The sequence below is a fragment of the Rousettus aegyptiacus genome, unplaced genomic scaffold (genome assembly GCF_014176215.1).
Source record: "Rousettus aegyptiacus isolate mRouAeg1 unplaced genomic scaffold, mRouAeg1.p scaffold_m13_p_2, whole genome shotgun sequence".
Classification (NCBI taxonomy): domain Eukaryota; kingdom Metazoa; phylum Chordata; class Mammalia; order Chiroptera; family Pteropodidae; genus Rousettus; species Rousettus aegyptiacus.
This window is the reverse complement of record NW_023416295.1, coordinates 35,872,245-35,894,960: the sequence shown is the minus strand read 5'-3', so window position 1 is coordinate 35,894,960 and position 22,716 is coordinate 35,872,245. Positions and strand designations below refer to the sequence as shown.

The 22,716-nt window shown below is 30.5% G+C and overlaps 1 protein-coding gene across 9 annotated transcripts in view; it reads left to right on the top strand.

Moving 5' to 3' along the window:
* GULP1 (GULP PTB domain containing engulfment adaptor 1) overlaps window positions 1-14,775 on the top strand; it is a 202,677-nt gene extending 187,902 nt beyond the window's left edge. For 8 of the 9 annotated variants that reach the window (XM_016150108.2, XM_036236039.1, XM_036236040.1 and 5 more), the window contains 3 exons: window positions 4,007-4,145; window positions 7,798-7,892; window positions 12,985-14,775. In XM_016150108.2, the coding sequence (XP_016005594.1) occupies window positions 4,007-4,145; window positions 7,798-7,892; window positions 12,985-13,056 (306 nt within the window). In that variant the 3' untranslated portion in view covers window positions 13,057-14,775. Of the gene's footprint in view, window positions 1-2,118; window positions 2,344-4,006; window positions 4,146-7,797; window positions 7,893-12,984 lie in introns of all 9 variants that reach the window. The other variant, XM_036236043.1, reaches the window with a different exon arrangement.
* The last annotated feature ends 7,941 nt before the right edge of the window (window positions 14,776-22,716 follow it).

Sequence of the window (22,716 nt, the reverse complement as noted above, 5' to 3'; positions counted from 1 at the left end):
ATGTTACTATGTGTTTTACTCAGAACAGACATCTTAATCAGTTTATAGTTCAAGTTTAAAAGAAATTCTTTAGTATAAATTACACAATAAGTAGTCATCGACAGCTTATAATATAGCTAGCACTCTAATGTATTATATATAGTATTTTAGGGAAACAAAATTTTGTTCACAAAAAGCTTACAGTTGTCACCTATAATTACGTAAAAGGTGGTCATGAAACATAAAATTATATAATAAACTATGTTGACCATAAAATAGACTTAAAGTTGTATATATATAATGCACACATGTACATACATATATCTACAGATAAATTGACAGATCACTATGTAAATCAATAGTGAAAGCATTGAGTATTTAACTATATGCATATTAATAGAGTGATAGATTACATAACTTAGACTGTCAGAGATTTTGCTCCATACTGAATCCTTTCTTCAACTTAAATCTCTCACTTCACACCCTCCTTTGACCCTCTGCTTCCAGAAATGTGTGAAGAGATGGTTTCTGGCTTAAAGCTTTCCTTCAAACTTGTTCATCCTCCAATAATTTTATTTATAACCTTTCATGATAAGGTTTATCAAAAGCCAGATTAGTGTTGGGTGCCTCAAAGTGCTATTCTTATTGAAAAAGCTTTCCATTATGACTTGTAGCTGAAGAGTCTGGCTTCAGGTGAAATCTTATGTGTGATCTTTCAGTCTGTATCTCAGATAGTACAAAGGATTCACCTGGCAAGCCTCATAAAGGAAAGCTACATTCCCCATCCCAGATTTAGTGCACAGTATGGAGGAGGACTCAGTCCCTCCACCACTAGGCTGGCTGTGCTCTTAATGCTTGTAGCTTCATCCCTAGCTCAGGTGCCTCTAGGCCTTCTGATTGGAGGCCCTGGCCAAGGCCTTTCTTGGGTGCTTCTGCTGAGAAAACTTTATTTGGAAGTCTTGAAGACACTTTCTGCACTATAACTCAGTATTTAGTACTCTTCTACTCCTGACCTTTACTTTTTCCCATTCCCTGGATTGAAGCCCCCATCTCTTCCAGAAAACCAGCAGGAGCCTTTTGTTCAGGGCTCCCACAGCCGAGAGGCAGTACTCTACTTCCACACTGATTTTCTGACCTTTGCCCAGTGCCATTCCCTGGGGGAAAATGGGACATCCTTTGAGCCAGTACCTTCTTTCTGGCCTTTTATGCTGTCACAGTAAGTGGATAAAGATTTAATTATTATTTTCACTTTGGCTTGTTGTTTAAATTGACCACTCTGACATCTGGCAGCTCCGCTCTCCCCAGCTCAGCTTTTAACAGTAGCTTTTTCATGCTGTAATAGAAATAGCTTCTAAAAGTCATCCAAAGACTGATATTCTGACCCAGTACAATTTTCTGCTTGCATGTTATCTTACTACTTATTATCTCTCTGATTTATCCACATGCTTGACAACTCCCCCTTCCCATCCCTGAAAGGTCTTACCATTTGGAACTTACTACCTATAGAAAAGGCATGATGACTGGAGTCAGATTGTTTAGAAGTTTGGCTCTGCTTACCTCATGTAGGAATAAGTCACAGAGAATCTATCAGCCTTAATTTTCCTGTCTTTATTATATAACATTACTAACACTAGACTTCAAAAGAACATTTTGAGGATTAAATCTGAAATGATTGTTACAACCCTGTTTGAAAATTCTGCAGTCATAACTTTTTACTAGACTTTACTCCTGCTTCAATGATTGCTTTTTTTTTTTTCTTACTACTCTCCTTCCTTTTTTAAATCTCATCACACAGAGGTTCTCTCCAAAATATATCTTTAGGTTTTTTTTTTTATTATTTTGCTCCCTGTTGTTTTCCTCTCGAGTTCTAATGAATGCAATATTTTATCTAAATATCTAAAAATATAATATCTGAGTAAAAAATGGTCAAATTAGACAATCCAGAATCTAAGGACTGTTGCAATAGGAAAATCTCTACTAAACTCTACTAAAACTATTTGTTTTAATTTTAGTAAAGTTATTTTGAAATTACTTATTCTTTTCATAAAATATTTTACAAACAAATTTTCATGTATACTTTTCCTTTCTCCTCTATATCTTTTTTTCTCCTTAGTATATTTCTCTGTCCTTTCTTTACAGCTGCTGCACAAAATGTCTGATCATGAGCAACACGAGTTTCAGAGATGCATATCCTCTTTCTGGCGTAGTAGTGATGATTCACCTCCTTGCCTAAATATTTCTTCCATTACTGTCACTCCTGTCAACTCGACTGATTCCAGACTGTCATTGGGACTGTTAATACCACCACCTTCTAAATGTGGCCTTCCCAAGCCAGTCAGTGAGAGCAGCATCCCAAGACCTCATGTAATTTGTTAAACAGAAAATTCTTTTTATAATCCCACTTATTTTTTTTTTAATTCTACCAAAATGTGCCATTTATAGTAGTGCAAAAAAAATCAGGTATGTCTTGAAAAATGTGATGTGATCTGGGATCTCTGTGTGTCATTTTTGCTTGTTTCGATTACTTCATTTCAGAGAGTTTCAAGTAGGTTGTTGATGGTGTACGAATGGACAGAAAGACAAAATAGAAAAGATAGTTCAAAGGATCCTCAGATATGGCAGCTGGGAAATTAGATCATCAGCGATATTGGTTAAAGTAGTTTTGATAGAATTCAATGCTTAAAGAGCAAAGTCTAGATTGATATGAGTTGAGGATTGAATGAAGTAAAAGTTAAGCAGGAAATGTACTAGTATCCTATTTAAGGGGCTTAGCTTTGAAGGCGAGTGAAAGGGAGATGGGAGGCTAGAGGAGTAAGGAGGGAAAGAGTGAGGACATTTTTGGTTGGTTGATTTTGTTTTTAACTATAATTAAGGTTAAATGTCTTTATATTCTGAGAAAGAGGAGAGAGATGGAAGCCAGGGGAGATAAAAGGATGGGATGATTAGGAGAACAATATCTTGAGTAGGAGGAAAGTGCTGAGGGATAAAGTTGCCTACAAGTCTTGGGATAGTATTTATGATTGATAAGTAAACAGATTGTCAAAGAAAGGAAGATGACAGCAATTTTCTTCAAGAAAAAATGTACTAATAATCATTTTAATAGCAAATCCATCACTCTTTACCCATGAGCCACCATATTTTAATTCATTTTTTTCATCATCTGTGAATCAGAAAAATGAATGTATTTTGAGTACTCTAATTTTAATATTGAACACTCTAAACAATCTGTTTCTTATTCTTACAGGAAAAGTGAAATTTAATTCACTATCCCTTTCCAAAATGAGAATTTTCTTTGTTTAATAGATTGTGTGTGTGCGTGCGTGCGTGTGTGTGTGTGTGTGTGTATTTTTCCCCCGAATGACAATCAAAGTGATGATTGTTTTATTCTTGCATAATATCCTGGCCCAGACTGGTTCGGATAACTTAGTGATTTTGGTAATATATTTAGTGATTATAATTATTTCTTTCTCAAGGTTACTAGTATAGAAAACTTAATGAAATCTTATCCAGGAATAAAAGTTGACTTTATTGTTGCTGTCATTCTATTTATCAGTAAAAATTAAAATATACTCTAAATTTTTTAATTGTTGTCAATTACATTTGCATAATTACATTTAAGAAGGTACATCACTTACATTCAATTATTTCTGTTTAGAACTTATAATCCTATGCAAAATACAGTACTGAAATCATGTCATATAATTTCTAACATTTTTAATTCTCTGACATAAATGGCAATTATTTTAGATATACAAAAAATCCAATAACATTTTTTATATCTATCTAGAATAGTATCATCACCATGTTTTTCATCATCTTGGAGAACATTTGTGCAGATACTTTCTAGTGCTTTCTTGCCAGTGACAATTTGCAGAACTGGTTGAACCATATGAAATTGCCAGTATTTAACTAGTTTCGATTCAACTGAATTTATTGCTTTTATATGTGATTTATAGATATATGAAATATTTAGCATTATAATGTGTCTACATGAAAAAATACCCTAATCATATTATCTTCATTGCAGGCAGGCAGTGTGACACCTAAGTCACCCTCCACTGACATCTTTGATATGATTCCATTTTCTCCAATATCACACCAGTCTTCAATACCTACACGCAATGGCACACAGCCACCTCCAGTACCTAGTAGATCTACTGAGATTAGTAAGCTTTCTAACCAAATAAGTATTCTTTACTACATTTGTGTACTCGTAAATGTTTAATTAATACTTTATGTAAAATTATATATTTTAACAAGCTGACTAAAATTTTTAATTACTAAAACCATATATATATACACATATATATATGCCAAATTCAGTTAATTATATTTTACTTTATAATTCAGAATATGGTACTAAAGACATCACTATTTGTATTTGAAACTATGTTATAAAAAACAATATTTTGGTATAGGATTATTTATATAAAGATTTCATTATATTTTTGTCATGTTTGAGGCTATATTTTTCATGTTTTAATTTAATCATTAAAAATAACTCTGATGGTAATTATTTTAATGATTTTTCACATGTTTAATACAGCTCAGTTTAAATTTTTGGTTATCATGAAGTATATGGATAATCTTAGTTGGAGAAATATATAAATCTATGAAGTCCATGAATTTTATATTAACTCTATATAAATGTTTTTTCTTTGATATCTAAAATGTCAAAATGCATTCCTTTTATGGTTTACCTTCTGAATATCTAGAAGAAACAAGAGTTTCTTTTTGATGTATTAGAAAGCATCCAACAGATACTCATTGTCAATATTTTTTATGTTATTTTTCAATTAGAGTTAACATTGAACATTATTTTATATTAGTTTCAAGGGTACAGTGTAGTATTTAGACATTTATATAACTTACAAAGTGATCCCCTGGATTAGTCTAGTACCTACCTGGCACTATACATAGTTATTACAATATTATTGACTATATTTCCTGTGCTGTATTTCACACTCCCATAACTATTTTGGAGCTACCATCATTGTCAATATTTTGACTGCATTCTGATCTGTGCCCTGTCACAGAAACTGAAAGAATATCTCCCAATGGCTAGGATCAGTCATGCTATCCAAAGGAAAACTGAAGAAGAGAGTTTTACACATGCTTTATTTCGTCTTCTCTGGTTCACATTAATACATTTTCAATATAATCCTGGAGTTTTAGCTTAAGGTTTTAAAGCATGTCAGGACCTATAGTTGATTTGTTTCCCCCCTTGTGGAATTTAGCAAAGTATATCGCACATGTTAGGGATTCATTAAATTTTATAGGACTAATTTGTAAATAGAAAATAATAACATTAGAACTTTAAAAATCAATTTACAAAAATATTCACTACTGCATACGTAAGTTGAAATATATATTTAAATTCCTCTGAATATATTTTGTGCCAATGCAAAATTAAGGAAATAATCTATAGTATACACATGATAGTGTGTTTTTACAAAGTACTGCCAATATCCTGACATCATAATTAGGTGTTTTTTGTCCTTATAAGTGTCCCACATCTCTTCCTTTACTGCTGTTTTTTACTTCTTTGGACTTTATTATTAATTTACTCGTTCATTTATTGAATTCAATGGGCATTTGTTTAACATATGCACTAAACTTGAGTTGCATTCTGGAACTTAAAATATAAATGAACAACATGTCCACAATGAAGGATTTTAATCCAAGTCAAAATATAAATTGAGAAGAGTGAATAGATTTTAAGGTATTTAGAAGGAATAATCCATCAGGATGGTGACCAAGAGTTCAAAATAAATTATGATTTAGGATTTTAGATGAAATGTTGTTAATGGAGGAAACTAGAGCCAGAGAAGAGAAAAAGTAATAAGTCCCATTTTAGACATTGATGAGTTTTAAATGCCTTTGGAAAATCTAGGCAGAGGTGGTCAAATAGTTTTATTAGTTCATAGGATTTATTAATGAGAAACTGAAGTAACATTTTTAAATGTTTACCTCTCCTAAGTGCCAAAGTTTAAGAAATATAACAATATGTCAGTAGATAGAAAGGCTAGATAGATGATAGATGATGATAGATAGATGATAGATAGATAGATAGATAGATAGATAGATAGATAGATAGATAGATAGATGATAGATAGAAAGATAGTCCTGGTTACTGCTATACTATCTATACTATATCTATGTTAATAATTTAATAATTAATAATTTAAGGGCAAATTGTTCAACTAATTTTAAATGTAAAATTTTCTAAAACTCTAATCTAGTGGGATTTTAGTAATAGGACTTTTTCTTTAAATAAAATCTAAAATGTATCCATTCATTTTTTTTTCATTTTATACTAAATAAATAAAAGCAGAAACCTACAAGATTGCTCTTAAGTTTCTCTCCTTACTGCCTGAGAACCCTACTAGTTTACTGGAACATATTTTTGATCTTTGAACATGTGTCATACTTTAATTAATTGGTTTAATAGTATTTCCCCTGATTTGACTAAAATTTCATGAGGGAAGGGATTTGGTCCTTTCTTCAGTACTTTAATCCTAGCAAAAATTGTCTAGCAAAATGCATGCACTATAATATGTATTCAATAAATATTAGTGGAAAAGGAAAGAATGACTGAAGTATTACCTATTAATTTTTCATCTTTTACCTCTTACATTAGACTTAAATAATATTAATGTGAACTACATAACATTTTTCATTAGAAATTGACTTAATGTGATTTTTTTTTTTTGTTATGAGTTTTAGGTTTGTCTGAGTTCTGTAATGCCAAAGAGCTCTGTAATGTTTACTCATTTACATGATATTAATATCATAATGTGTAATAGTAGTGATTTCTTAATGTGTGTGGGAGTCATGAGCCTTTGAGAATGTGATGAAAGTTAGGAAAACTCTTTACAGAAAAATACAATACACCCACTTACACAAAATTTCACATTACATTTCAGGAATGTCAAAGATCCCTTTAAGCCCATGGGAAATCTCTGGTGATTTTTTGAGTTCCAACTTGAGAAAAATCTATGTAATGACTATCTATTCCTCTCATTAGCACTTTGAATTGATTCAGAGAAAAGAAATCTCAACCATTTTAAAAACTTTTTTAAATCATATAATAGGCCATAGTCTTATCAATTACAGCCATTAATTTTAATTTGGATACTTTTTTAGGAATAAAAAACAATGCGTACTTTAAAATATATATACAGAGAGCTTTTGATATTCCATTACTGATATTTATAAAAAGAAATTTGTTTCTGATGTAGGCACTTTTAATCAACCTATCTCATTGTAATTAGCTAGGAAGATGATGTAATTTTATACTACATGAGATGGTGTTCCTTAATTTTGTCTGGCTAAAAGGTGAGATTAAAGTTCACGAACTATGAGTTAAAACTACTTACTCATCTAGTCAGTCCTCCATATTGCTTCACTATTGTGTTGCAATGTCATCAGTAAATGCAATAGGAAAATCTCAATGATGGGTGACACATTTAATTTTAGTGTATTTGAATTGCTTCAATAAAATGTAGATATTGTATGTAATATATTGATTATCAAATACTTGATGAATTTGATATTAAAAAGTCTTAATTAAAGGCACAGAAACCTCTCTGGATAATAATTCTTTGTAGCCAGTTTTTAATACCAAAAAATGGATCGTTGTTTCCTTGTTGGTATTTAACTAGTCTAAACTCAGGAAAGCCCAGTATAAAGTGTAAGTGTGAATAGGGGCTTATTTAGTCATACAAGTATTTCTTTATACTATTTTGCCTTTAAAATCTAACTTACCTCAACTCACATCTTGTCATTTCATTTACTAAATTATTTCCTTCTATTTAGAACGGGACCTGTTTGGAGCAGAACCTTTTGACCCATTTAACTGTGGAGCAGGGGATTTTCCTCCAGATATTCAATCAAAATTAGATGAAATGCAGGTGACTATTTAACATATTGACTTATAAATAGTTTTTCTTTTTAATATAGGATGTTATATACCCACTACCCTTTCCTTGAATTATTATCACTATAAAAACTTACTTAAAATAATTACTTTAAAATTATAATATACACTTAGTTCTAAAAATATTTATACAGATGCTAAGGATAAGATCTTGTTTTATTTTGTTCTTCATGGTGCAATTTAAATGGCAATAAGGTGGCTATTTTTTTTATACAAAATTACATGGATTTCGAAATCCAAGAATTAAAAGGTCATTACACGAGATTGATGAAGCTTTGGTCTCAGTCTTAACAATTATGAATTTCAAAATTGTGAAAGGGTAGATGAAGGAAAATCTCTGTAAGATTAAAATCAGTCTCTCTTAAAAGAAGCATTGTAGCTATGGTTCATAACTCTGAGGCTCTTATTGAAAAAGCAGACACCCAGTGACAAGTTCTTTAGGAATGTAGTTCAGTTGGATTTTCATTTCTTTTTCTCCCTCCCTTTTATTTTTCAATTCTGAATTGTTCTGAAAGTTTGAAGACATTGGTTTTAAAAGCTTTATAAGATGGACAATTATAAACAGTCTTATGAACAGTAAAGTTTTCTGTTTATATTTTCCCTTTACATTTTCATTAAGTTATATCCTAGTTTTGATCAGAGACTATATATAGTAGAACGAAGTGAGAGAAAAATTATATCAAGCTGATTGAGAAGAGGTAGAGGAGTCATTTCTATTTGTTAGGCCTCTCTGTGCTTCATTTACTGGAAAAAAAAAGAAAAATTAATGGTTGTATTCTGATCTTCTAACACTGGTAAAACACTCCTTCCTAAAAAGGTAATATAAATACTCTTCTGCTCATTTTGGACTGTAGTCATGAAGCTGTCTTATTTTCTAGTTATAATATGATTTTTCTTATTGTTCTAGATTTAGTAATGCCTGCACTTTAAAAGTTAGATTATTTAGCATACGCCTTGAGGTTTTCAAAGAATTTGGTAAAGTGATTCATAATTCACTTCCACATAAAAAAATTATTTTAAATCTTTAATATTGATTTAAATTGTTGTTATAACATTTCTTAGATATTTACAACAAATTATAAAAAACTTATCTGTGAAGCTCTTATACAAATATTAATTCAAACATCACAAATTAAATAAAATCAAAATTGTAACACCTAATAAAATTCAGATTGAGAACTTTAATATAACAGGATGGATGATTTTGTTTGAAACTAAAACCACTAATATGAAACTTCTTTTGACTTCAGCATATATTCTGCTTGATAGCACAATTTTTCCATCCCTTTGCTATATTTCAAATACTGTGAAACTTGCACTCAAAGAGTGCATGATAATTTAATGGGAATGCTTTATTTTATACATATGAAATCAATCATTTTTCTTTTTTATTAGTTTTTACCAATTAGACTTGTTATACTTGGGACTAATCCTTTGGTAAGGACAAATGCAAATATGGGCATTGATGTTTTCAAGTGTCATACAAATCATAAATAGTACTTTTCTATTAATGTTTTTTAGATTTTCACAAAATTAAATATTTTTCATAGATTTTTGAAGATAAGCCTTATCTTTAGATATTTGTAGGAACCCATTTTGAGAAACAGTGTATTGGAATAATTTAGATGTGTTAGTCAAATAATGTTAAGTTGTGGTATTTTTGCTTTTATTTTAGTTAGTGCCATTTCTAATATTTTCTCAATGTCTTTATTCTTTTTTGCTTTCATGGTGGGTAGCGCCAGAGATGGTTGGTATAATATTTTCATAAAAATTTTAAACAATTTATAACTTCTCAAAGCTAAAACCTTAATATTTGCATGTTTTAACAAATATTCAAGCAGCAGTTTCATGTGGATGTGTCTGATTATTAGTTGTGTTTAAAGAGATTTCATAATCTGTATTTTAAAGTTATTTTTTCAAGTAGTCATTGTTGCATTGTTCACCTCATTGCTTGACTGTTTCTTTGAGTCTAGGATTTACTTGCAAGGTCACTTTAACAAAAGTAAGATAATATTTTTATCTAAAGTCTCTGATGGCTTTTGTTATTAATCTTGTTAGCTTAATTAATTTGCACATCTAGCTATTTTTAACTTTGCATATAGTATAAAAACTTTACATAGTGTAATGGGTTGTATAAACCAGAGTTAATAGGCTTAGTGAGATATTTAGTTTTCATTTTTCATTTACAGAGGAAATCACAGAAATATTTCCTGCACATACAATTTAAGCAGACATGTTAAGCATATTTTATTATGAATTGTTAGAAAATTAGATATTTATTTGAAATCAATAATTTGGTATTTTCATTGGACATAATTTAAACTTCTGGGTATATGTCACCAACAGGAAAAACAGCATAATAGTATAAATAATGCAGAAGTTACAATAACTTTTAAAACATTAAAAATAAAGCATGGCAATCAATGAACAGTGAAAGAATTATGCAATAAGCGGTGTTAAGTCAACTGGACAATAATTTTGGAGAAGAATCAACGTACAGCTGAAACTTACAGCAAATATTCAAATAAATTTCAGAAGCATTAGGCAGTTTAAATTGTTTGAAATATAACTGAATATTTACCAGACTTATTAATTGGAGAGAAATTTTTAAAGGCATATTTTATATGGACATATAGTCTTTTATAGAAGAACTTCTAAAGTTGTTTTTAATTTTCTTTTTAAAAATATATAAATATGTCACATATACATAATTAAAGTAAGTAGACAAATGATTAGGAAACTAAATAATCAACGAATAAATTTTTTAAAAAAAACAGTTCACAACAAAAGATCGCAAGTCGCTAATGTACATGTAGACATGTTTAGTCTAATCAGAGAAAAGATACAAATTGAGTAAAGAACTATAAATGCTTTTTATCTAGACAATTATAAGTATTATTTTCTTATTATCAGTGCTAGTACAAGTGTGATGTAACAAGCACTAAATCATTGCTGTGCCAGGGTCAGTTCTTTTGGAGGGTAATTTGTTATTTACAGTTGCATTTTTATTTTTCATCAAAAATTAATACAATTTATTCTGAGCGGAAAATAATTATCAATGTGAAAAATCTTTACAAAAAAATTCTGTCAACCTTATTAGTAATTATAAAATACTGGAAACAATTAAATCATATTAAAAATTAATAGAACATTATATAGTCATTAAATTAGTTTTATGGGGACTCAAAATAATATAGAAAATTTATTCTACTATGACTAAAAATAGAAAAATATATAATATATGTAATGTACTAAGTGGAAAGTTATATAAATATGGTTATTTGTATTATCAAAATTATTTTAAAAATTTATAAATAGATCAACATGTTCACAATTTTTACATATGAGTGGTTTTTCCTTTCTTGATATGCTTTTCTCCCTATTTCAAACTAAGAAAATGCAACAGGGCAACATATTTCACAAAAAAACATATTAATATATTAATAGTAAAATCATTTTTGTGTGATTTTAGCTTATGATAATTTTCATCACTACATAAATTAAGCCTCATTTTCATCCAGATGTTTAAAAATCCAGAAGATATAGAAATCTTAAATTAAAAGTTTATTAAATCTTGATTTATAAAGTGAGACCTAGGAGAAAAGAAAACAAGGAGCCATATAACAATGTGTCTGTTAATTGGGGTGATTAATGATCTAAAGATCCTTTAAAATCACCATGGCAATAACATTGTAAGTGATATACAAACTTTTTTTTTGTATCGAAATAATGATTAAGCCTTTTTTTAACTTTGATTTTACTAGTCAGCCTCTCAAATACTGGTAACACATAAAAAATAGTATTTTCAGGGTCATCAATGTGATACTGGTTTAATTTACAAATGCACTGACAAAATGTAAAAAACACTGTGAGTTATCAAACCTTTCCAAAGGTAATATATATCCTATAATCTGTCTGTCTACCTAACCTATATCTATCTATCTATCTATCTATCTATCTATCTATCTATCCATCCATCCATCATCTATCATCTATCTATCATTTATCTATCATCTGTCATCTATCATCTAATATACCACTAGATGACATAGTATGCAGATCTCTCTCTCTCTCATCAACATGGTCACCATTTTTACACATGAGTGGTTTTTCTCTGCGAGAGAGAAAGAGAAAGAGAGAGACTGCCACACTGCTTCTAAACAAGAAACCTAAAACGTGGCCTCTAATTCATTTCCATTGATCAATGTGAATCTGTGCTTTTCATCTCTTTGTAGGCCAGTGGGCAAAGATTAAAAGCAAACATGGAGATGGGGGAGTTGATAAGACTGGAGATAGCCCATAGTTAAATTATCTATCAAATGCAAAAAAGAAGGGAGTCTTTTTTTGCCGTTAACTTTTAATTCAAAATGTTACGGATAAAAAAAAAACAAAACCCTTTCACATTAATTGTGTACCTGCTCTCAATAAATCAAAGGCAACTTAATTTCCAAAAACATCTAAAACATGCTAAGTGGAGTGGAATTCAAAGCAAAACTTGCAGCTGCAAGGACTTTTTAAGGAAGCTTTCTCCGTGGCAAAGTGGTCTGCAGTTCTGTGTTTCACGTAGAATATAGCATTGCATTTACTGAACATATCTTACCAGACTCTGGCTAGTGATAACAGAAAGAAAAGGTAAAAACTAGCAGGTTATCTTGAACTGTTCATCAACTTGAAGTCTAACTATCTTACTTTTATTTAAATATGACATATTTAAATGAATATCGATCTTTAAAGCCAAGAGGATTTAAGAGTGACATATAGAGTTTACTGAAAAATATTTGTCTTGAAACTACTTACTTCCATATATTTCTATTTTATTTTATCTCTCATGCATGCTAACCTCACATAAATTTAAAACAATTAAAATGCTAAGGGGTATAAAGATCTGCCTGGGGCATACACCTGTATAAAAAAATTGACAAGCCAACATTAGACAGTATTTTTTAGTTGATCAAAGCATGAAGATTGCAATCTCTTTTCATAGTCTCTTCGATTTAATGATTTTTATTTTTTTTATGTTTTGCTAAGAGCTTTTTCTATTTTAATGATTTTACTCTGTTTCACAGGAGGGGTTCAAAATGGGACTAACTCTTGAAGGCACAGTATTTTGTCTCGACCCATTAGACAGCAGGTGCTGATGTCAAGAACAAGAGATCTGACTCGTGTTAAATTTATTTCATCTACTTATGTATCATTTATTATTACTTTATGACAGGTATTATACATGTGCCAATATATATTTTTAATATCTTCACTTTCTGAAAATTATTTTAGTAAAATTCCCTCATACATTCACTATTGATCTGTAACATTTTATTTTAAAAACAACTCACTGTAAAGTAAAGCATACTTTTATGTTCTTTTCTGTTTCTGTTGTAGAAGAACTTGTAATCAAAAGACAAATTATCCAAATATCTGCCTGTGTCTGAGTTTTAAATAGTTAACATCTTGAAATTTATGTCATATTCCAAGCTGCTAGTTTATGTTGATTTCCCAAAAGCCATACCTTAATGATACCTTTCAAAGTCCTAAAGAGACATACCAATATCAAACTAAATACTATATTCAAACTAATAAACATGTTACTGTTCATTAAACAGATATCATTTTATGTCTGAAATGTTCATAGAATTGAGAAAATGTAAACTTTGCTATAATGCCACCACGTCGTTTTTAGCAGGTAAAATAAAAATAAAAATTCCAATAATAATGAAATGAAATGTATTTAGAGTATTAGTAAATGCAAGATAATGTTGTTATTGTCAGTTATACTCTAAATATTTTATTTTGTAAATAAATATTGTGAGAAAAATTAAAATTTGCTGCTTACAAAATGCTTAAAATTTAATTTCTAATGAGATGTTACATTACTAAACATATAAACATTATTAATCTGATGTTTCCTAAAAGAACATTTGGAACATATGCAATGTCTGTTACCCATGTTTACTATACCAATTATATTTTTTTCTCTAAATAGGTGAGATGCCCCATTGATACTTTAAAATCTATGAATTCTATTCTTTGTGAATCAATATTATTTAGCAAATTAATTTTTTTGTTGTTATCAAAGTTAGAATCTCATTTTCCACAAAAATCAAATTGCTGCTCTGTTTATCTTTTAACATAAAAAATAATTTTTACCCAGTGCAACAAATATTTATGGTCAAAATTTATAATTTGGTTCATCTCATTTAAGAAAAATAAATTAATGAAAATGTGAGTTTAGACTGGGAGTAGATCTCAAAAATAGATTTTTTTTTCTTTTTTTACTCATGGGAATTTTCTTCAAATGCTAAAGGTACATTATCAGTAGGAAAAGAAGTCAAATAGCTTACATAATATTATATTTGTATGTATTTCCATAATGTTCTATGGTATATATAGCCTTGTTTGTTGTCTGTTATCTGCTAAGTTGTTCCTTAATTAGAGGGTAGCATATGTTTCATAAAAAAAGAGTCTTTATAATTTTGTTTGTCATATAGTATTTTGGAATTTGTATAATGAGGATGTTTAGAAGCCATATCAATGGCTTTTTTTAACAGATAGAATTTGTATTTTTATTGTACTTTAAAAAGCTTTATGTAATAGGTATATATTTAGTGGCCATTTATTATCAATGGTAACACAATAGAGTACTGAGATGGTATTTGCACATTTAAAATGTTACTTTACCAATTTTTAATGGTAAATCAATTCTGCTACTGGCATGATTAAATAATACATAATTGGTCATTAATTATGGACATTTATTTCACCAGTGCATTTTTATGGAAATCCAGTTGAAAATTGTATTTCTATGTAAACTCAATGATATGTTTGATTTTGCTGAGAATAAATGATTTTAAAAAATTAAATTGTATAATTTACTCATTAAATAATTTCTGATTAATTTAGACAATTATGTGCCAGATTTTTCTGGTCATAAATTGGAGCCAAAAGAAAGAGAAAGAGATAGAAAAAGAACAAAAGAAAAGACTTTAACTTCACTTCTTACAGCCACATACATTTTAGCTTTATGAGCAAATGTCATTCAGTTGTGAAAACAATCAACTTGATCCTGCTGGTGAGAGAGGTCATAGTTTGGTTCCTTCCACCAGAAGCATCTGGCGCAATAACTGTGTTATGTAAATATACCTTTTCAAAATTGAGAGCCTTTTTAGCCTAGTAATGATACAAACCATGTCTTGGCTGATAGTCTCGAAAAGGAAGACTTGATAATAATAGGATTCGAGCCGTGGCTAATTGGAATATCATGAAAAAGTTATCAACCTGTCCATAAAAAAAAGACACATAGGACTCACATTTACTGCCTTTGCACACCAATGAATAATTCATCAATCATTCAAAAAAATTATTTATTACCCTATGTGAATAACATGTGTTATGTGGGTAAGAAAACGTCTAGTTGTTTTGCTAACAGACATTGTTAAATTGAAGATGACAGGATCCCTGTCTTCAGTTAGTTTATTATCGGAAAAGAAGAGTAAGACAAATACATGAATTAATAAATGAAAACCGATATGTATTAAAGTACTTTGTGAACCAAAAACTTCCCCAAGAACATTTAAATTTAACTATTTTAAGTTTGGGTACATAGCACTGGCTGGTGTAAAGTTCATTATTCAGTGTGAAGTCTCTCAGGACAGGCAAATAACAATAATTTTCTTCATCTTTTGTTTCTTGTTTTTTGGATTTGAATTTTTCAAAACATTTTAGTTGCATTATAGTAATTTATCTTCAAATAGAATTTCTGATAGATTTCGTGTTATTGTTTTTCTAAATACTGACCTTTTTACTTTTTTAGATGTTACTTAGCATAACCATGAGAGAAAAAAAGGCTGTTAATATTTTTCTGTTCCAGTGTTTCCATATATACTTCCAAATTCAATATTTATTCATGAGTTTGGGTTTCAGCCTCTGTTAAATTACTTGAAGAATCTTGGATTCAATTTTAACGACTGAATCTCCGACTCCATGTAAACGACACCCTTTATAGGACACTAACACACTGTTGGGATAAGCAGGGCTAATATTGCCCTCAGACTCCTCAGTCTCACGCAGGGAGGGCCTAACTTAAGTGTTCTCTCCTTCCTAGATAACCTCAGACATTTCTCAAGAACTTCCTCCTCCAGTACCCACCTTGTAAATTTGACACAAATCTTAATTCTTATACACTTGTCCCATGTCTTGATCTCATGTTAAGGTCCAAATGTAACCTGCTTCTAGAAACCCCTCCCTTAAAATATATTTTCTCTGGAATACATTCAAAGTGAGATGTCCTTACTCTAATGAGGAGACCACCTCTTAAAATAATTTATGGTTTTCCATTTTTTCCCTTTCAAGTGAACTTTAAAGAAATATGCATATTTAAAACAAAAGATTTGACCTTTTCCTGGATTCACTTGTTTTCATTCTAGTTCTAAAACACACTACTTCAATGTCATAGTTAAATAATATACAAAAGATGGCATAATTAAGACAGGGTTGAGGTTAAAGGCTCATTTCACATTTTTTTTGACATTCCATGACAAATTGAAATGGCTGATTTTTTTTCTATATCACTAATATTGGATTTTGTGTCAGTTACTATCATAACAGTTTAACCAAAAATCTGTGAAAACTGATCTTATTTACTTTAGCCACATTTTTTGAAATTGATTCAGATGCACACTCAAAATTCATTGAGCCAAGCTTTTCTAGTTTGCAAGCAACTCTATCTACAGGCGCTTTGGAACATTCATTAAGGCTTTTAAATGTTGCTCTCATTAAAGGAAAGCTAGCTGGACGCTATGAGTTACTTTCTTAAAAGGATTCCCCAGTATACGCTGGGCCTAATTAAATTCTCTGTAAAAGGACATTCTGAAATCCTATAGAATTTTCCTGGTAAATTTTCCTTTTATCAACTGTCCTTAAAAAAAAAAAAAAATCTTTTCTATTTATTATCCAAAAATCTTGAGGGAAAGATTGTCTTGGATTGTCTTGACATTTTCGTATCCTCTTTGGTGCCAATCACAACATTTTATCCATAAGCGTTCAGTAAAAGGTTGACTAATTCCCATAGCATGCTTCTTGCTAATGATATAAACTAAAACTTTTTATGCTCTCTGTGAAAGAAAAGAACATGCCCTCCAAGTAACTGTTAGAAGATAACCACTTTGTCCTCTCTGATGAAATCTTTACCATTATTTTAACTTTTATCATACTGCAGCAACCACCATAATATCATAGACTAAGGAAATCTGACCCAACTGAGGCAAGAAAAAACAAATGATCCTTGAGCTTTAAAGAGGCAGTGAGACTCAAAAATGAATGTTGTATAATTAAGGGACATTTTTTTATACTCAAAGGGGTGGAGAACTCTTTGTTGAGCATGTGTATAAAAGGATGATAGCTAAAGACTCAAACTGTATCTTTCCTTGAATCTCATATTGTGGTCACACAGTTTACATTGGTTTTAAATATTTTTAAGTTCATTTATTTGTCCTTAACTTTTTATTGTCCTTTTACTTCAAATGACATTTTACAAGAACATGTTGGGCCCCTTCCCAGTTCACTACTTTCTCCCCTCAGTCTGGCCAGGCTGCTATGTTCTAGTCTGTTCCAAAGGTCACTTGTTCCAGTTGAAATAGCTGTCTGGATGGCCTGGAAATAATCCAGATACTGGTTCTTTCCTGCAAAGAAAGCAAAGAAAGATGTTTGTGTCTTGGCTACATTTTAAAAGAAAAAAATAAAAGAACTTTATGGCTAAGTCTACTAATATTTGATAAAAATAATATAACTCTAAGACTAATTTAAAATTGTTATTTTTCAGTTCTCTATGTCATTTTGCTTTTTTATATACTTTTAAAAATCAGCTGTTTACTATCAGTATGATTAAATAATTGGTATTAAATAGCTAAGTATATATACAAAGTATATGCAAAGTAATTTTGGCAAAGAGTCAGCATACAGTAATTTCTCACACATGCACATTTCATTTAGCTATTTAGTTCTTCATTTTATTCTTGGTATCCGCTTTAATTGAAAAAAAAAAAACTTGTACTAGACAGGGAATGGGAGGAGATAGGCAGTCAGAGGATAGTCATAAATATTCAGAGATATCAACTAACCCACACTTGGCTAACTGCATGCATGGATATTTGACCTGTTCATTTTTTCAGACAATTTGAACCATTCGCAGGCTAGGGAGTAGTGAGTATGATGTAATTATGTAAAAAGCTGTTTCTACAGTGACTCCTCTTTAATTTCTCTTAGTTTTTTGGTAATGCCATCCTTTCTACATAAAAGGAATTAAATAGGAAAATATCTGAAGATAAACTGGCCACTTGTTTCATGACTTCCTGCCATCGGTGAGAATTAGAAGAATAAATATTACTTTCTTAGAATCACTTAAATTTAAAATTTCTAAACCATATCTTACTTGAATGTTTAAGCAATTTTTCAAAAGATTACTTATATAAACTACATTTACTTTAGAACATCTAAGTTTGATCTAAAAGGAACCACTGAACTATGATTTAAAAAGTTCATACTTTGATGTTACTGTTACAGCTTTAGTCTGATCTTTGACTTTGGGAAAGTCATGTAATAGGGTTCATAAAGTTCATGAACATTAGCTATTCTTGGCATAAAAGAGAAGAAAGTCCTCCAATTAAATCAAAGATTTAAAAAAAATCGTCATAGAAACTATATAATCAATCTTTTATTTATATACATAATTAGTATATAAATATTGACTCAGTGGTTCCTGGGGAAATAGTACATCTAGCTGGCAATAGTCCTGTTAAAGAGGACGGCAAACTACAAAACTGTCCTGGTCTTGTGTCTCTTTATTATCTCAAAATCTGTCTATAAAATTTTGTCCTTTGATAATGAAGTTGGATGCAAGGCAAAAGAATGATTCTAAGATTCTCTTCTTTCTCAACATTTTCTGCTCCTAGTGACACTTCAAAAGACCTCGGAGCCTATTTGCACTGAAGAAATGGGGCCTATGCTTCTCCTCAAAATGTGGTTTGCCACATTTTCAAAATAACTTCAAAATAAACGATGCATGCTTCGACAGAATTCAGAGGCATCCCTCTTTCCAATAAATATTAAATCCTGAAAATTCCAGCAAAGAAATGCTGAAATGTGTAAGATAATACTGTATTGAAATATCAAAATGCAAGTGTTTTAAATATGTTTATATGGAGAGAAAGTTTTAGATTCACAGAAAATTTGTTATATTTTGGGATTTTAGTGGATCCTGCTTGTCTGTGCTTAGGTTTTTGTAATGAAGCTTCATGTGAGAATGTGAATATTAGACTACTTTCTTGAAATGTATTCAAATAAAACTTGAATTTGACATATGTTGAGTTATGCTCCTTTGTAAAGCTTTTTTGGTAAATCTTTTCTCATTGCTGTACCTATAAAGAAAAGAAAACGCAGAAAACATAAAAAGCCCCAGCACACCTGTTAAATCTTCCGAAGTCAACAATTACATTTCTCATTTCTCTGTATCTCTTCCTTAAGCCTTAATCATAGAGCCAAAACTAGAGGAAACAGCTGTCCTTGAAAACCACATGAGGCTCAAGTATTTATTTCTGCTATGCAAACTGATCAAATTTCTACACACCTTGAAAAGATATTTATCAAAAAAAAAAAAAAGCCCTAAAGCAGTACTTCTTTCTGAACAGTTATTTTTTTTTAAAAGAAGCAATCTGAGTGTCTATGTGATCAAATAAAATCAGAAAGCTTGTAGACATAAATTCAATGAGACCATGGAAAGCACATGAGTCATACGACCTAGTTGAGTTTATTTAGAACACACACACACAGACACACACACACACTGAAAAAAGTTGGGGATACATCAAAACCAGATTGTTTCCTGCACTGTTCCACAGCTAAAAATTAGAAGATAAAGGGAAAATTGGGCAAAAATATTCCACAAAGCAATGCATAAAAATTGTCTAACAACTATAAAAAACAACATAAATGGAAAAGTAAAAGGAAGAATATGTTTTAACATTTTGAATTTTGTATGTAAAAGGCTGTTTAATTGTGCTTTCATTTCATAATATTTAATATTAACTGTCATTTAATGCAATTTTTTCTTTAACAATTGTCAGGAAAATTGCTATAGAAAATTCATTTTTAGGATATAAAATGAAACAATGTAACTAGGATTAAAGAACACAGTTATTTTGGAATGTGCTTGCTCTCAAGAAAGGCCAAACAAGATTAAAATAAATGCATTACTTGATTATTGTTCTTCATGAGAATGAGCAATTTCAAGCAGAGAGAAACTTCAGCTGTTTCAAAAGGTCAACTGTGATGGTATTTAAGAGGAAAACTGAAGTCACATTTTTAATACTTAAGACAGATGCTTTATGTTAAAAAGCTTCTCTGATGCGGTCCTTTTGTGCTGACTAGAATGTGTTCTGGGTATAGACTGGATGAAAAAACAAGTTATTGTTCTTCACTGATCCTTTGATGTGCCTTAACTGTTCATATTCTGAAGGGACATTGACATTTCTGCACCCGAGCTACATCTCTACTCTGACTATGTTCCCATTCTAACAATTCTTTATATATATATATATATATATATATATATATATAAAGAGAGAGAGAGAGAGAGAGAGAGAGAGAGAGAGAGAGAGAGACAGAACTGAAGTTTCTAGAAATGTTATTCTCCATTTGGCCTAAGCCAATTATTAAAGTAGCATGAAGTTTTCAATGAAAATTTTGAAGATGTTTCAGTGACTTTTTTCTTTCATTTTATAAAGGGTAAAATATCAAAAGAAAATGATATAAATAATAAATATATATTGGTGAGACTAATGTATATTTATGACTGCCAAAATTTCAAGATTACTGATACAGATTGTGGTATGTCTATGTGGCCAGAAATATCATTGTGAGATGAACAATCTTTTCCATCCACTACTCATCAAAGAATATTTTTTGGTATATGTGAAACCACAAGCACATCAGTGGGAACTTACTTGTATGGAAATGCTGCAGTCAAACCACTAATCATGGCAGCCGGATTTCCCAGAATAAAGCAGTTACTCTAGAAATTTTGCCAACTACTTGGGTTAAAAATATGGTCAAGAATTGCAAATCAGCACAATACAGAAATGTTATTAGCAAACTACAGAAATGTGGTTCTAAAGTACAGTAGACAGTATTGAACAGCAATTTTATAATGACATTTTTTCTTCGATGTAGGGTATCAAACAAAAGACAGTTGCAAAAAACATTGATTATACATTTAGTTAACTGGGGTTTGCATCTAAATACCTCTGTTCTGCCTAAATGAGTTTTAATAACAAAACATGAAAATCTTCTTTGTATAGAATATAGATCACTATATGAAAACATTTTTTAAGTACACATTAATTAGATTTTTTTTCCTAAGTTAATTCTTGACTTTATTATTTGATACTTCATAATAGTTGTAAATTAATATGAGTTATGGATTTAAAAATGTGATTTCTATTTATTTATAACAATATTCCAGACAGATTCAAGATGAGAGGCAGACAAACCAATGATGTTTAAGCTTTTATAAGAACTTCAAATTTCAAAAACAAAATAGTCTTGGAACATGTTTGTTTTTGTATCAAGATTTTATAAAAACAAGTTCACAAAATGAGTCTATTTCTTCATTTTTATGTACATTTCTTTTTTGTTTTAAAATATTTTGTATTTTGCAATGAAATCTTTTTAATTTTGTTATTGATTTTTCATGTTTCATGGTGTCCTTTTTTTAAAAGAAATTTTTTATGGTGACATTGGTTAATGAAATCCAATAAGTTTCAGCTGTGCACTTTAACAGTAAGGCATATATATATTTACACTGTGTGCTCACCTCCCATAGTTAGATTTCTTTCTGTCACTATATATTTGATCCCCTTTACCCTATCTCTCCCCTTCCCCCTCCCCCTTTTCTCTAGTAACCACTAGTCTATTGTCCATGTCCATGAGTTTCTGTCCTGTTTACTTGTTGCTTTTAGGTTTATATCTCACATATAAGTGATATCATGTGATTTTCAACTTTTTCTGTCTGGCTTATTTCGCGTAGCATGATTATCTCGAGGTGCATCCAGGTTGTCACAAATGGCAGTATTTCATGTCTTCTTATGGCTGGGTAATATTCTATTGTATATATGTACCACTGCTTCTTTAGCCAGTCATCTATCATAGGACACTTTGGTTGCTTCCATGTCCTGGCCACTGTGAATAATACTGCCATGAACATCGGTGTGCAAATATCTTTTCAGATATGGCTTTTCAAGTCTTTGAGGTAAATACCCAGTAGAAGGATTGTTGGATCACATGGTAGATCAATTCTTAGTTTTTTGAGGAAACTCCATACTGTTTTCCATAGTGGCTGTATCAATTTGCAGTCCCCCGAGCAGTGTATGGGGGTTCCTTTTTCTCTTCATCCTCTCCAACATTTGTTATTACTTGTCCTGTTGATTATAACTATTCTAACAGATGTTGGATGATATCTCATTGTGGTTTTGATTTGCATTTCCCTAATAGCTAGTGATGTTAAGCATCTTTTCATGTATTTGTTGGCCATTTGTATGTCCTCTAGAGAGAAGTATCTGTTCAGGTTCTCTGCCCATTTTTTTTTATTGGATTGTTTGTTTGTTATTGAGTTGTATAAGTTTTTTGTATATTTTGGATATTAGGCCCTTAGCAAAGGCATTGCTTGCAAATACATTTTCCAATTTGAATGGTTGAGCAGAAGTTCATTTATTTTTGCTTTTACTTCCCTTGCTTTTGAGGTCAAATTTATA